This window comes from Mus pahari, chromosome 12 (assembly GCF_900095145.1).
Source record: "Mus pahari chromosome 12, PAHARI_EIJ_v1.1, whole genome shotgun sequence".
In the NCBI taxonomy this organism is placed as follows: Eukaryota; Metazoa; Chordata; class Mammalia; order Rodentia; family Muridae; genus Mus; species Mus pahari.
Genome location: NC_034601.1, coordinates 88,495,143 through 88,508,844, shown reverse-complemented (window position 1 = coordinate 88,508,844; position 13,702 = coordinate 88,495,143). Strand labels below are relative to the sequence as shown.

The 13,702-nt window shown below is 46.9% G+C and overlaps 1 protein-coding gene across 1 annotated transcript in view; it reads left to right on the top strand.

The window, feature by feature from the left end:
• The first annotated feature begins 8,407 nt into the window (after positions 1-8,407).
• Positions 8,408-13,702, top strand: part of Fam3b (family with sequence similarity 3 member B) — a 30,374-nt gene continuing 25,079 nt past the window's right edge. The window contains exons 1-2 of the mRNA XM_021210017.1: positions 8,408-8,521; positions 11,917-12,060. Of these exons, the coding sequence (XP_021065676.1) occupies positions 8,503-8,521; positions 11,917-12,060 (163 nt within the window). The 5' untranslated portion in view covers positions 8,408-8,502. The remainder of the gene's footprint in view (positions 8,522-11,916; positions 12,061-13,702) is intronic.

The window sequence follows — 13,702 nt, the reverse complement described above, 5'->3', positions numbered from 1 at the left end:
AGTCCTGGGGACCCACTTAAAGGATAAACTAGCTTTAGCCTTACTTTGACTGTCATTTCCCTAAGGCTTTGGCTAGCACAGCATGCAGCATCCCTGACTTAGAGTCTGTATCATCCTAGTGCCTTTTTTGGATGCTTTTCTTAGCAGGGTATCCACAGCAGTCTTAAAATTATCAGTTAAATCCCTGGTGGTTTGCAAGACATCTGTTTATTTTATTTACAGAGGTTTTTTTTCTGTGTTTGTTTTTTTGTTTGTTTGTTGTTGTTGTTCCAAGCATCATTGGTGTTGTGAGGTCACTGAACAGAACAAGGCAGTCCTTGGAACAGAGTGAATTCTGCTAATAGAATGGATCCCTAGCAACGGGGTTCTTGGGGCACCCCTTCCATCCTTACTGGGGAAATCCAGAGTCGCTCCTTGACAAGCAGGTAAGTTGGCACTAAGTCAACTGTCAGAGGAAGGGGAAGAAAAAACAGGTGGCTCTTTGGATATCGTTAAAAGAAACAGGATTCTTACCTGTCTGCTGACTTCATTCGGTCACACGACAAATATTTGTGGAGTGGGTTGTGACTCAAGCCTGAACTAGGTCCTGAGAATTCTGGGCCAAAGACCCAAATCTCAGGGAACTTAAGACCAACAAGAAGGGGATGATGAGTGTTTGACACGGTGTGTGGTGCTGTGAAGGGGTGGAAGGCAGAAACTGGGAGAGTTCTGAGAGGCAAGGTGTGAGCTGAGACAAATAGTCCAGACCCACTGACCCCACTTAGATTGCCATAGCTCAATTCCACAGTGTCCCTGCTGCCTTCCCTGTCATGGTAGCAGGCAGTCACTAAGCCTGGCCTCTGTCCCCACCTGCCCTGTGTCAGAAGACACCTCACCTGGATTCTGAGCGCTGTGGACAGTCTATTATTTCCTTGTTACACTTACCCTACACAACTGGCATGAAAGTAGGTTGCAAGGTTCAGAGAGCAGGACCTCTGTGACAGCAGCCAGCTTATTGCTCTAGCTTCCTATGAGGATGATCACTAAGGTGTCTTCTCAATCAGGCTTCCCTGCCCTGCCTCATCCTGTCTAGCTATGCTGGACATAGGCAACCCTTGAAGAGTCCTTTCTATGGCCCTTTCCTTCTGACATCTGATACCATTCAGATGCAGACAAAGAACACTTAGTAAAGGGAACAAAAACAGCATTCATGTGCATATAGTAGTCCCCACGGTTTTAGATCAAGTGGCACTTAGGTAGGATTTTGGCAGATGGGCTGCTGTTCTAAGAGAGTCAGGTCTTGTTGATCTTAGGCCTCTTCCTTATCTGTCCTAGAGTCAGGGAAGCTCTTCCTTCCCCACTCCTATTATTGAACCACAGGAGTGCTCAGCCTGGGATATTTGTTCTTAGAGACAAGAGTCAGTGGCCCTGTCTATTAAGAGAACATAGATTAGATTGCTGCATGGCAATCTCATGTACACAGAGAGGCCCCTTAGCAAAGAATGACCCATCAAAGTGCAGGGTGGCAACACCCTTCATGCTAACTGAGCTGTGGACTCATTCTGCCTATTAGATTCATCCTGAGTTGAGTTCTCACACAACAAATGGGTCTTTCCTGGGCTGAGCCCAGATCCTGCACTTCGGTCATCCTTTATTTCCAGGTGTAGACCCAGCTAAGAGCAGCATTCCCCTTCAGTATGAACTCTAGTGTAGACGTCACAGGTCAGGGGTCTGGGAGATGGATCAGCTGTAAAGACCTGAGTTAGGATCCCCAGCATGTATTAAAAAACAATTTTGTGAAATCAGTGCTGGCAGGTAGGGGAACAAACAGATCCTAGAGGTTGGCTGGCCAGCAAAGGTGAACTCTGGGTCACACACACACACAAAAAGCTCAGCCTCTGATCTACACAACACACACACACACACACACACACACACACACACACCCCACAGTCTGAGTCTGAGGGGCAGTGTCAGAGGACCTTTAATCTTATTTACAACCTTACAGTGCAGAGTTTTGATAACACTAATCCCAGTGTGGAACAGGCTAAAGACCCAGTGTTCTGCTCAGGTAGAAACATGCATTATAGTTCTGCCTGAGATTCCCGACATCTTTATCTTTCACACCATATCTGCATCACAGATGGCATCAGAGACAAGACAAGATGTTGGATGCATTTCCCTGAAGCACTTCAGTCTGTACTCCTAAATATAAGGGCCCTGGGACATCAGAAGAGGCATGGAGCCTGGCTTGAGCAAAGCATTTAGGAGTGGGCTTTTTCAGGATTCTTCTCATTTCCAGAGTACTGAATGAGCCTTCCAGGCTCCAGAAGACCAACACACACCCCTAAAGTCAGGGGAGGGGGCTTTTTTCCATTCTAGGGCTGCATCCCTGTGGGCTTCCCAAATGGGTGAAGTCTCACAGACCTGAGTAACCCTCCTGAGAGCCTGGCTGCCACTCGGGTCATATCCTTGCAGGTTGCACAGGCCTCATGAAGAGTTCCCCACAGCGCAGGTCTCCCTCTCTGGGAGCCTTAAGGTGGAAGAGGCTGCACAGAGCATAGGCAAGGACAGGGGGCGCTGTGAGGCAACAGGAACAGAGGGCGGAGCACAGCGGAGACAGCTTGTCTAGGCACATGGCAAGGGTGCGGCTGTTCCGGGCCCATAGAGGCTGGAGCCACCAAAGTGGTGAGGACCAAGGGTCCCAGTGGAGGAGGTGGGTAGGAGTCAGGGGAGGGCTGGGCCATGGGAGGTGGAACCACTGGCCCCAGCCAGGGCTTTCCTCACGCAGGGGGCGCGTATGAGGGGAGTCGGACTCTCGCGCCAGTTCTCACTGCGTGGGTCCCTGAGTCTCTTTTCACTCCTGGGCTTGCTAAACCCAGATAAGGTGGGTGTTGAGGCCCTGGTTCATGTCTGTGCTCATGTCAGAAACCCAACGGGAAACTAGGACCTTACCTGGGCCACCAGGGAAGGACGCCTCCCCGGAGAGGATTCCAGAACATTCCACAGAGCAGAAGCGAGCGCGTCCAGGCACTGTCCTAGTGCCCGGAGGGCATGTGAGGTTCTCGTTCAAGGCTGTGGTGGTGGCTGTTTGGAAAGAATGACACCAGAGAAAGGGCAACCCTATAATCTAAGAATGGAGTGTGGTCCCACCAGCTGGGGACAGGTAGGCTGTATATCTCTGATGGGGGTGGGGTGGGGGTGGGGCTGGCTGCAGGTGACATTGCTGAGGCAATGGAGGGCAAGACCTTCCTTTCTTCTGTCACAATGTTTTCAATTCTCTCATAGCTCAGAAGGGAGGGAGGTATGTTCAGTCACAGCCTCTGTGGCAACTGACATGAGGTCTTGTGGGATCTGACTTCTGACAGAGCAGCCCCTGTTGGGTGAGCACCTGGTTTTTCTTTCCAGGGAGAAAGGATGGGAAATAGGTCTGCTTGGAACCAGGCCTATGCACCTGACCTGATGATTAGGTTCTGGAGTGTGTATTGTTGGGTAACAGTCTCAGGTTATGAGGAACTAGGTCAGGCCTTATTAGGTATAGCCCCTAGTCATGAAGAATTGCTTGGATCCAGCCTGATGATTGAGCCCCACTTGCAGAAACAATATGTCCATATATCAAAAAACAGCCCACCCTGCTTCCAGTTAAAACACACACACACACACACACACAGCTATAACTTCCTGGTAGCTACCTATGCATATATACATGCTATCCAGCCCCTCTAAATGTGTTCAGCCTTTGTCTCATGAGAAGGTTGGGAATGCTTGCTGATGCACTAATGCAGCCTTGGCCTGTTGAGAAGTTCTGTCTCTCTCTCTCCTTTGCATTTCCTATATGTAGTGGTTCCTGCAACCCTATGCCAACTAGAAGCATGTTCTGTCTCCTGAGATACTTTCCTTTTATGTCTGTAAGGACTATCTTTGAGAAATATGCTTTCTGTTGGAATATTCCAGGCCAAGTGTTGGCTACTTTCCTGTGGCTATGATAAATGCTGTGACTTAAACCAACTTGAAGAAGCATTTACTTTGGTTTATGGTTCCAGAGGGCTGGAGTGCAGAATGGCAGGAAAGGGATTGGCAGGCCCGTAGGAGCGGTGACTGTTTTAATTACACACATGAAGCAGATAGCAAGAACGGGAAGTGGAGTGTGGCTATAAACCCTTAAAGCGCCTCTGCTTCTGTGAGTTCCCCAAGCAAACAAGGCTTCACCTCCTAAAGTTTCCACAGCCTCCCCAAACAGCACCTATGCAGGCTGGTTTCATGTCTGCTCGACACAAGCTACAGTCATCTGAGAGGAGTGACCCTCAGTTGAGAAAATGCCTCCATAAAAATCCCACTTCATGCAGATCTGTAGGTCACTTAATTAGTGATTGATGTGGGAGAACCCTGACCACCATGGGTGGTGCCACCCCTGGGCAAGTAGTCCTAGGTTCTATAAGAAAGCAGTCTGAACAAGCCATGGAGAACAAGCCAGTAAGCAGCACTCCTCCATGGCCTTTGCATCAGCTCCTGCATACAGGTTCCTCCGGCTGGGGAGTGGGTAACAGTGCTTGCTTCACAAGCCTGATGACCTCAGATTGGGTCTTAGACAGAGACAGGAGAATCAATAGCAGTTTGAGGCTTGTTAGCCTGGGTTACATTACTACAAATAAACTATGTCTCAAAGCAGAAAGCAAGAACCAAAATACAAAGATTATCCTCTGACCCCTGTACATGCACCACGGCACACATATGTCTACACACATACAGAGAAAGACAATTTAAAATAAATTTAAGACCTGGTGGTGGTGGCCCAAGCCTTTAATTGGGAGGCAGAGGCAAGTAGAACTCTGAGTTCAAGGCCAGCCTGATCTATAGAGTGAGTGAGTCTAGGACAGCCATGGCTACACAGGGAAACTCTGTCTTACCCCCCCCCCAAAAAAAAAAAAATTAAAATAAAAGCCAGTGGCAGAGGAAATGAGCCATGTGCTGACGCTGTTTGTTTTCTGTCATCACATCCCAGGCCTATATTCAGCAGTGAAGGCTCCCAGCTTACAGGAGGAGATTAAGGAAGAGTAGAGGGGAAAAAAAATGATGTCAGCTACTCAGCACCTCAAAGAACGGTCAATAGAAAATTATGGAACTTTCTTTGTCTATTGAGGACCTAAAGATGAACCCTGACTTGAATTTATCTTCAGAGAAAACTCTTGGAATGTGTTGCAGGACCCTGGGACACTCCTATAAGGGACCAAGAATTTAGAGACCCAGCTTCCTACTAAATGGCCTTGGGCTACTAAGAGATTCAGTGCACTTCAGCTGCCTAAATAGCAAAGGAAGAAATGAGTGGAGGTCTCTAGTACTTCAGGAATTTGAGTATCTATGAAAGAGGTCCTGTATTCTATAATACTGCTTTATGGTGCTCATGTGATTAAAGCCTCCTGCAGTTTCTAAGTTGATTCATTGCTCAGGTTTCTTCTAGAGTGTAGCATTTGCTTCTGTGTTTTCAAGTTCATGACTGTAGGTGGGGCTTTCTTCCCACAGACAAGTCACCACATGGGTACCTTATCCACTCAGTTTGAATCCTGATGCAGTTCAACTTGAATTCACCTTCCTCTTGCACCATCACACTAACTATGAATGTGATGACGCATAACTGTTTGGAACTGTAGACTGTTCATGTCTCTAGTTACAGTGCAGGAACTGAAACAACCCAAACATTTGGACTTCACCGTTTTTCATCAGTTAGCATTTTGTTTCTGTGTTTAAACACCATGACTGAGGTAACTTATGGAAGGAAGGGGTAATTTGGTTTGGTTCAGGAGGGCTAGAGTTCATGATGGCAGAACAGAGACAGCAGGCAGTGGGTATGATGGCTAGAACAGCTTAGAGTTCACATCTTGAAATGCAAACACAAAGTAGAGAGAGCAAACTGGAAATGGCTCTCTTAGAGTCCATCAACAAGAACACACTTCCCCTAGCAAGGTGACACCTCCTAAGATTCTCCAAACAGCACCATCAACCAGGAGCCAATTATTCAAATGCCAGAGACTAAGGGAACAGATTTCTNAAAAAAAAAAAAAAAAAAAAAAAAAAAAACCAAACAAACCATACACTATGTCTCTGGGGTTGAAACAGTGTCTGGTGCTAAGAGGCTTTTGACCCACAGATTAGAACTAGACAAATATATCGTCTATCTCTTCCTGGGATTCTCTGGGCTATGTCAGCCTCTCTGACCCCAGAAATGGATGTACCTTCCTCCAGGTTTGGAAGAGTTCCATAGAGTCAGCCCTTCCACCATGCTGCATCGTTCTGGAATACAAATCCAAGGGCATGGAGAATCTTTTGTTTTCCTTATAGCTGGTCAGCTGAGAATATTTGAAACTGCCTCCAGCTTACCCAAGTGTATGGCTGCCTCAAAGCCTGAAAGGACAAAGGGATCGTACACAGGTATTGATAGGCCTAAGTGCTGTGCTTGTCAGCTGTTCTTCACAGTGACAAAACACCTGAAAGAATCATCTTAATGGAGGAAAGAGTCAACTTTAGATCACATATCCCTAGGTGGTAGACAAACAAGAAGGGAAAGAGGAAGGGGAATTCAGGGGAGAGGAAAGAAAATAGAGAAGGAGCTCTTATGAAACACAAGCATGCGAGAGATAGTTTTTCATAGGTATAGTTTTAACTCTGAAAGATGACAATTTCTGGAGATCAGTAGTACAAACTTAGCTGTTGTAAAGGATGGTGCTGGAGAAACAGCTCAGTGGATAAGGACACTGGTTACTCTCACGATGACAGTTCAATTCCTGGCACCCATATCCATCAGTTACAGAGATTACGCTGCTCTTTTTTGATCTCTGAGGGCTCCCACACACATATCGTACACATGAACTCATGTAGGCACACACATATACACATAGTAATAAAAGGCTAAGCAGGTATCCAAAAACACATATAAATCTTATATGTTTAAATCATAATTATAATACAAGAAAACAAACCCATAGATAAAAGCTCCACCTCTGAATTCAAATGAGAGGAGGATGAAGGTAAGACTCTTGGAAGATGAAATCGAGGTAATGATAGAGTTGTACATTTGCCATTTCAAGTCATTGTTGAACTGAGATGGAGGCTGGCTTTGGTGCTCCAGAGTGTGGAGTGTGTGTTTTATAGTGTATAGGTGTTGTTCTCAGCATTGGTACAATACTTAAGTCCTCAAGAAGAAGCCTGACTAAATGTCTCTGTCATCTGGTCCCTCTGATGACAGTAGGGAGAGCACTGTAGGAGAGCAGCTTAGGGAAGGGTTTATTTTAGCTCATAGCCCATTGTGGTGGGAAAATCCTAGCAGCAGAAACGTGAGGTCAGTTGTGTTTGCAGTCAGGAATCAGAGAGAGATGAATGCTGTTGCTCAGCATACTTTCTCTGTTTCATTCAGTTCAGGACCCTAGATCATGGAATGATGCCACCCATATCCAGGGTGGTCCCTCCTTTTGTGCTTAACTAATCTAGAAAACCCCTCAACCACATGCACAGAGATTTGTCTCCTAGGTGAATCTAGATCTTGTCAAGTTGATGTTCAATACTAACTGTCATGTCATAGCCAATACTTCTTCCTTTTCCAGAACATTGTAGAGGCATGTTCTCATATGCTAGAGTACCTTGTGTTGTATGACTCAACTTTTTGGGCTCCTTGGAAGAGGAGGAATAAGGATGGAATAGAATTCCTACAGCAGCTGAACTGGAGCCTCAGCTTGCCTTAGTTACTTAAGATAACTGTGACTATAATGAGCTAAAAGTTCTGTGAAAACCTGAACCCTGGAGATTGAGAGGGCACTGTGCCTACTCAGGTGGAAGGGTGGGGAAACGTATGAAGCCTTCATCCATCCACTTGACACCATTCTGAGTCCCATGTCCTTGTATATACACATCCCAAGGGACCTGGAGCTCTTTCTCACCTCATTTCCCCCAAATAGTCATCCCATCAGTAAAGAAGGTAAGGGGTTGGCACCACACTGGGTCGCATGTCAGCTAGGGGGCAGTATGACTACTTTGGACACAATATAGAGCCTTGACATTTGGAGCAGGAGCTTTACTCTAGGATTCTGTGTTCAAAAGGCTTGAGCCAGTCTATACTTTACTGCCATTTCTCATGAAACTAAGGCCAGGAATGCTATTGTTAAAGGGCACCTGTCTTCCCTTCGCGTAAACTCTTGGTGTGCTCTCTCTGATTACATTAGCTCTAGCCTCTGGCCATCTGTAGCCCCAGGTGAATAGGACAAAAAGTGCCTCCTGCTTCTCAGGTGACCCTGGAGCTCCAGGTGCTACCAGCTGTGCAGCCCCACCCATACCTGTTAGCCTGCCAGTTTGCCAGCTACTCCTTGAACCTTCCTGGTTTATGGGTCCTCCCATTTGCTGGGAATTGGTCCGCCCTTTTCTGCCTGCCCCAAGGGCGGTCATAATCTATGTGCAGTTCAGGCAGGTAGGCCGGCTTTCACAGGTCCCTGGGAATTACAGCCAAGAGCTGAGTAGAAAGAGAGCAGTTTCTGGAAGATGCGTCCAGTTGCTACAGGTGAGTACCCGTACAGCTAGACTTGCTTCTGCGTGGGTGGAGGTGGCAGCATCCCTTTGCTGCCTCAACTGTCAAGCTGAGACAGAAGGGTGAAGGCTCTGGCCAGGCCACTTCTTGTGAGACCTAGGATCCTGGTAGGAACCAAAATCTGGGAGGTTGAGGGGTGAGAGCTGAGATTTTTGAGAGGGCTACCCCTCCCTCCATCTCTTCTTATTACTCAATGTGGGTGGGGTTGTATGTACTCTCCTACCTACACAGTAGACATCAGGTGAGGGTGGGCAGGGGTGACCAAGATGGCTTAGTCCCGGAGGACCATCCTATCTGAGTGAGCGGCCCTAGAACCAGGACAGCTGGGTAGGGGTTGGCTGCTAGATGGGGTTAGCTGACCAGTTTAGGAATTTATGAAAAGTGTAAAGGACAGCAAGACAGCCCCATTTGGGGTTTACTTGGGGAGGTGAGAACTAGGAACCCCGATTACTGATGGTCGTGACAGCACACAAGCACCCTCTCTTGAGTTTTATTTTTCTCAGGGTACTTGAAATTAGCATGAGACTTGGGAAGACAGTAAAGGGGGAGAAAGCTCACTGTTTCCCTGAGCTCTTGAGTCTCCCAGAGCCTGCCTTCTGTGGATAGAGTTCTGTCATTCCCTGTCTCGTTTACACTGCGAAGAAGCCAGCTTCTCTGAGAGCAAGCACCACCACAGTGGTAGCCTTGTGGCAAACACGGCAGGTGCTGTGCAAACATGGCAGGCCTTGAAAGGGGAAGTGCCCTTGACTTCCCTCTCAGGCCTCTTTCCTGCCTCTGTATTAGCATCAGCACTGATTTGGGTGTCCTGTAGGGTAAGTGGGTGGAGATGTGTGTGTACATGTGCGTCTATATGAACAAGGTCAGCATGAGGTTGTACTGTTGTGGAACAGTCCTCTTTGTGTGACTAAGCTCTGTGGTTTTTGCATAGTGACATTTCTTAGGGCACATCCCTGGCCCTGACAAATGAACATAAATGAAACATGTCCCTCATGTGGGGCACTGGCTTTCATTCCCGTGCTTTTGGAAGAATGGTTTCATTATTCCCATACAGTACAGTTAGAATATCATTTTCCTGACTACATATAGAAAGAGCTGAAGTTACTAGTTGCTTTCTCTCACTGACAGCCATTTTCTACACAGCCCTTGTGACGTACACAAGAGCTGTGTGGCTCATTTATGCAAAGATTTCAGGTAATTTCACAGTTGTACTTCTTCAGCAGATGTAGTTGTAAGAGTAGGGGCTGTGTTACCTTGGTGAGCTAAGAGTTTGGCTGTGCTCTTGGAGTAGATTTTGTCATTGACTCAGCTGTCTAGCTTTAGATTTGTTCTCACTGGGCCTACAAAGCTGCCACAATACCATCCCTGTGGGTATCTTCTCCCTCAGCTGGGGTGTTGACAAGGTGGTTAATGGTGGCACTTCCTTCCCAAAAATCCTCAATGGACAGGGCAAGGAGGCAGTGGACACCAAAGCCAGCTAAACCCTGAGGCTCTTTAGCCTCAGCCTTCCTGGCTTTCCAGGTCTAAAAGGTGTAGATGTCACCAGCAACTTGGATGAATGTTGGCAAGCAGTAGGGACAGCTTCCTTGTCCTCTCTCAGATTGGAAGAAACTCATTACCAAGACAAATGGTCTTCTTCCAAGTGTGTCTGTGTCATATCACCTCTTCCTAAAAAGACACAATCAGTTGGATCAGGGTCCCTCTAGTTACCTCATCTTCCCTTTTAAAGATTCTGTGAGTCATAAGATCCTTTGTATAGCATCGGATAGTCTTAAGGTTGATTTCTTGTTGACTCTTCAGTTATATGGCCAGGCTTCAGAGGCCCTAGGCATCTGACAGTGAGGAAAAGTCTAGAACACATATGGACACACATATGGACGTACATGCAGGTGTATTTCACAGAATACATGAATCTAAGGACCAAGTACTTTGATATCAACTAATAGCCTCCCGTGCCAAGTGCTGGCTTTGTGTTATAAATGGATCAAAGGTGCTTACCCAAGTTGATGGCTTTATCACTATATGAGCAGAGCCTGGGCTCTGGTTACAGAACCACAGACAAGGTCCTAGACTCTGTTCTTCCTCCCTCGCCTCTGAAGCTGCTGGATCTCTTCCCATCAGGGCAGTCACCAACCCGAGGTGCTGGGAGCCGTTTTCCCAGAGTCTCCAGGTCCCACCTTCCAGAAGCACCTTCCCTGTGTTCAGTTCTGGTGCCAAGTCTTTGCTGCTATTACTTCTGGTAGGCAGTTTTGACAGACTGCCTGTGTCCTGTCTGCCCAGGGATGTAGAGAGGCTGTGTTGTAGCCTCCTGGAGATATGATAGGGACGGAATTGTGCCCAAATACCTATGCTAAAGTTCTGTCCATCAGGACCTCAGAATGGGACTGCATTTAAAGTGTTCACATGAGTTCAAATGAGCTCATAGGTTATAGCCTAAGTTAACAGGACTTTGTCTTTTCAAGAAAAAGTGATCAGGATACAGACACATTCAGAGGGGTGACCACAGGAGGAAGATTCTATCTACAAGCCAATATATGTTGGGGGACTGGCCCTGTTTCTCCTTGATCTTGGCCCCCAGCATCTACTATCATGAAAAAATTGTTTCAATTGACACTCTTAGTCCACAGTACTTTGTTATGGCAGCCCAAGACATGAGTACAAGCCACCAATGTAGGTTTTGTATCTGCCCCCATCCCTACTCCTTTGGTGGTAGACTGGTCCCTGGATGCTCCTGGCTCTACCTGCCTTCAGTACAAATGCTCTCAGCATTAGTTCTGCCTTCTTCTAGCCGGCCTCATGTCACTGCAAAAAGCCAGACTGCCTCATGCTGGAGGCCAGAGGCTGTACCTCCTACACAAGAACAGAGTCCTGATAAGAGTCCAAGATGGAGCTCATTGCTTGCCCACAGGCAGTCCTGTCATGAAGTGGAGTCTTCCCTGGGAGGGTGTCTGGCTTTTTGTACATTCTCCATTTTCTTTCTTGTCAGATCCCCACACTGGTTCTGATAATCTGTTCTTCACCCATTCCAAAGGTAGCACAGCAGCTCCTGCTCAGGGTTTCTCGTGTGTAGGGAGTCTGGGTGACCCTCTGAATTTCATTTCATTTGCCAATTTTCTTTTTTATACAAGCCCTAGGATTAAATTATCCAGACCAGCATGTCCCTGGCTTTGTTCATATTCTGCAGCTGGCCTAGCACAAAATCCTCCCCAAAGAATTTTCTAGAACATGCTGTTCTAGACAGAATCTACCAAAACCTGCCTTCCCAGGAGTCTGGGCTCCAGAAACGGGTAGTGTAATAGGCTGTAGAGGGGATCTCCGAGTGTCCATAGTGAAGTTTGTCATCTCTAGGAATTCCTGTCATCTTTCTCCAGGCATCTTCAAGGCACTACTGTTTATTTTCTCCTCCCTGTGCGCCTGGTATTCTGGGTACCTGCTCGCGGAGCTCATTCCTGACGTGCCCCTGTCCAGCACTCTCTACAACATCCGTAGCATTGGAGAGAGACCTGTCCTCAAAGGTGAGTACTGTAGCTAGGCTCCAGGAGCTGGACCAAGCTGGATGCAGAGGACAGGAAGGGGAGAGGAAGAGGGACTCTGCAGATGTCCACTTATGCACTCCACAGCATCCTGAGGCACGTGCCACTGGTCACCACGACCAGTCTGGATTCAGGCTGCACATCCATGACCACCTACAGCCTCACTGAACTATCCTTTTCAGACTTGTCTCAGCTTTCTTCCACTGGGTCTTAATTATAGAGTTTTTTTTTTTTTTTTTTTTTTTTTTTGCCCTGGGAGGCAGAAGTGACCAAACAGGCATTAAAGAAAAAAGAAATTGGGGTGAGGCAGGAGGTGTAGAGAGATGGCTCACTTGAATCCAAAGTAGTGAAGTAAATGCTGGCTGGGTGTGGCACATGCCTGTAGTTGAAGCTTTGGGAGGCAGAGTCAGGGGATCTCAAGAGTAAGCTGTCTGTGGAAACTAGGTGCATTCCAGCTTCGGAGTTTGAGTGTGTCTGCCACAACAAATAAAGCAGAAGAGCGGTTAAGGCAGATGATTCCAGGCATTAACCTCAGCTTTCCATACCATATGTGCATATACACCCACTTTCTATTGGAAGACAGGGCTGTGCACAGACACAGCTTGGGGTGAAGGGGCTGGCTGGAAGAAGGTCATCCAGGGAGAGCCCAAGAAAGCCAAAGAGCAAATTGCCATTGGGAAAAATGGTCAGGGGACAGCAAAGTAGCATCTGAGCATGAGGACAGACGTGCACGGCCCACCTGTGGAGGCAAGGCTAAGGTCCAGGCAGGTGCAGATATGGTACCTGCTGGAAGCTTGCTTCCTAGTTTCCTGATGATACCTCTCTGAGTCATGGTACCATCTATTTCTCAATATCTGTTTTATTTCATAATGATCATGCCAGAAGGGAGGTGTTGTCTCGGAAGAAAATGGGTGCTGTCAAAGTCTATTTATGAATGGTGTTTATCGAAGCTGTCCCCACTGAGCACATGAAGGTTCTTCTTTCACTTCTGACCGTGAAAGTCAGCTGGGAAAGAAAGCAGAAGTAAACCACAACATTAGGAACAAAGAAGCTTTAAGTGGCACGAACTCTATCCAAAATGGTACTGAATACCCAGCGGGACAGAGGGCAGTAAAGTGTCCCCCTTTAAAAATTTCGCGGGACATAGATGCTGTTTGGTTTTTGTTTTGAGATAGGCCCTCTCTAAGGTGCCCCAACTCAAGAAAATCTTGAACTGGAGATCTTCCTGCCACTGTCTAGAGGGATAGAATGACAGGCATGTGCTGATAAATCCAGAAGCCAGTGCGTTTAAAGAATATGTATGTGTATGTGTATGTATATATATGTGTATATATGTGTGTATATATACACATATATACATACATACATGCATACATACAGTAGCTACCTTTAGACACATCAGAAGAGGGTATCAAATCCCATTACAGATGGTTATAAGCCACCATGTGGTTGCTGGGAATTGAACTCAGGACCTCTGGAAGAGCAGTCAATGCTCTTAACCACTGAGCCATCTCTCCAGCCCAAGCCAGTGTATTTTTTTTTCTTTTTTTGTTTTTTGGGTTTTTTTGTTTGTTGGTTGGTTTTTGTTTTTTTGAGACAGGGTTTCTCTGTATAGCCCTGGCTG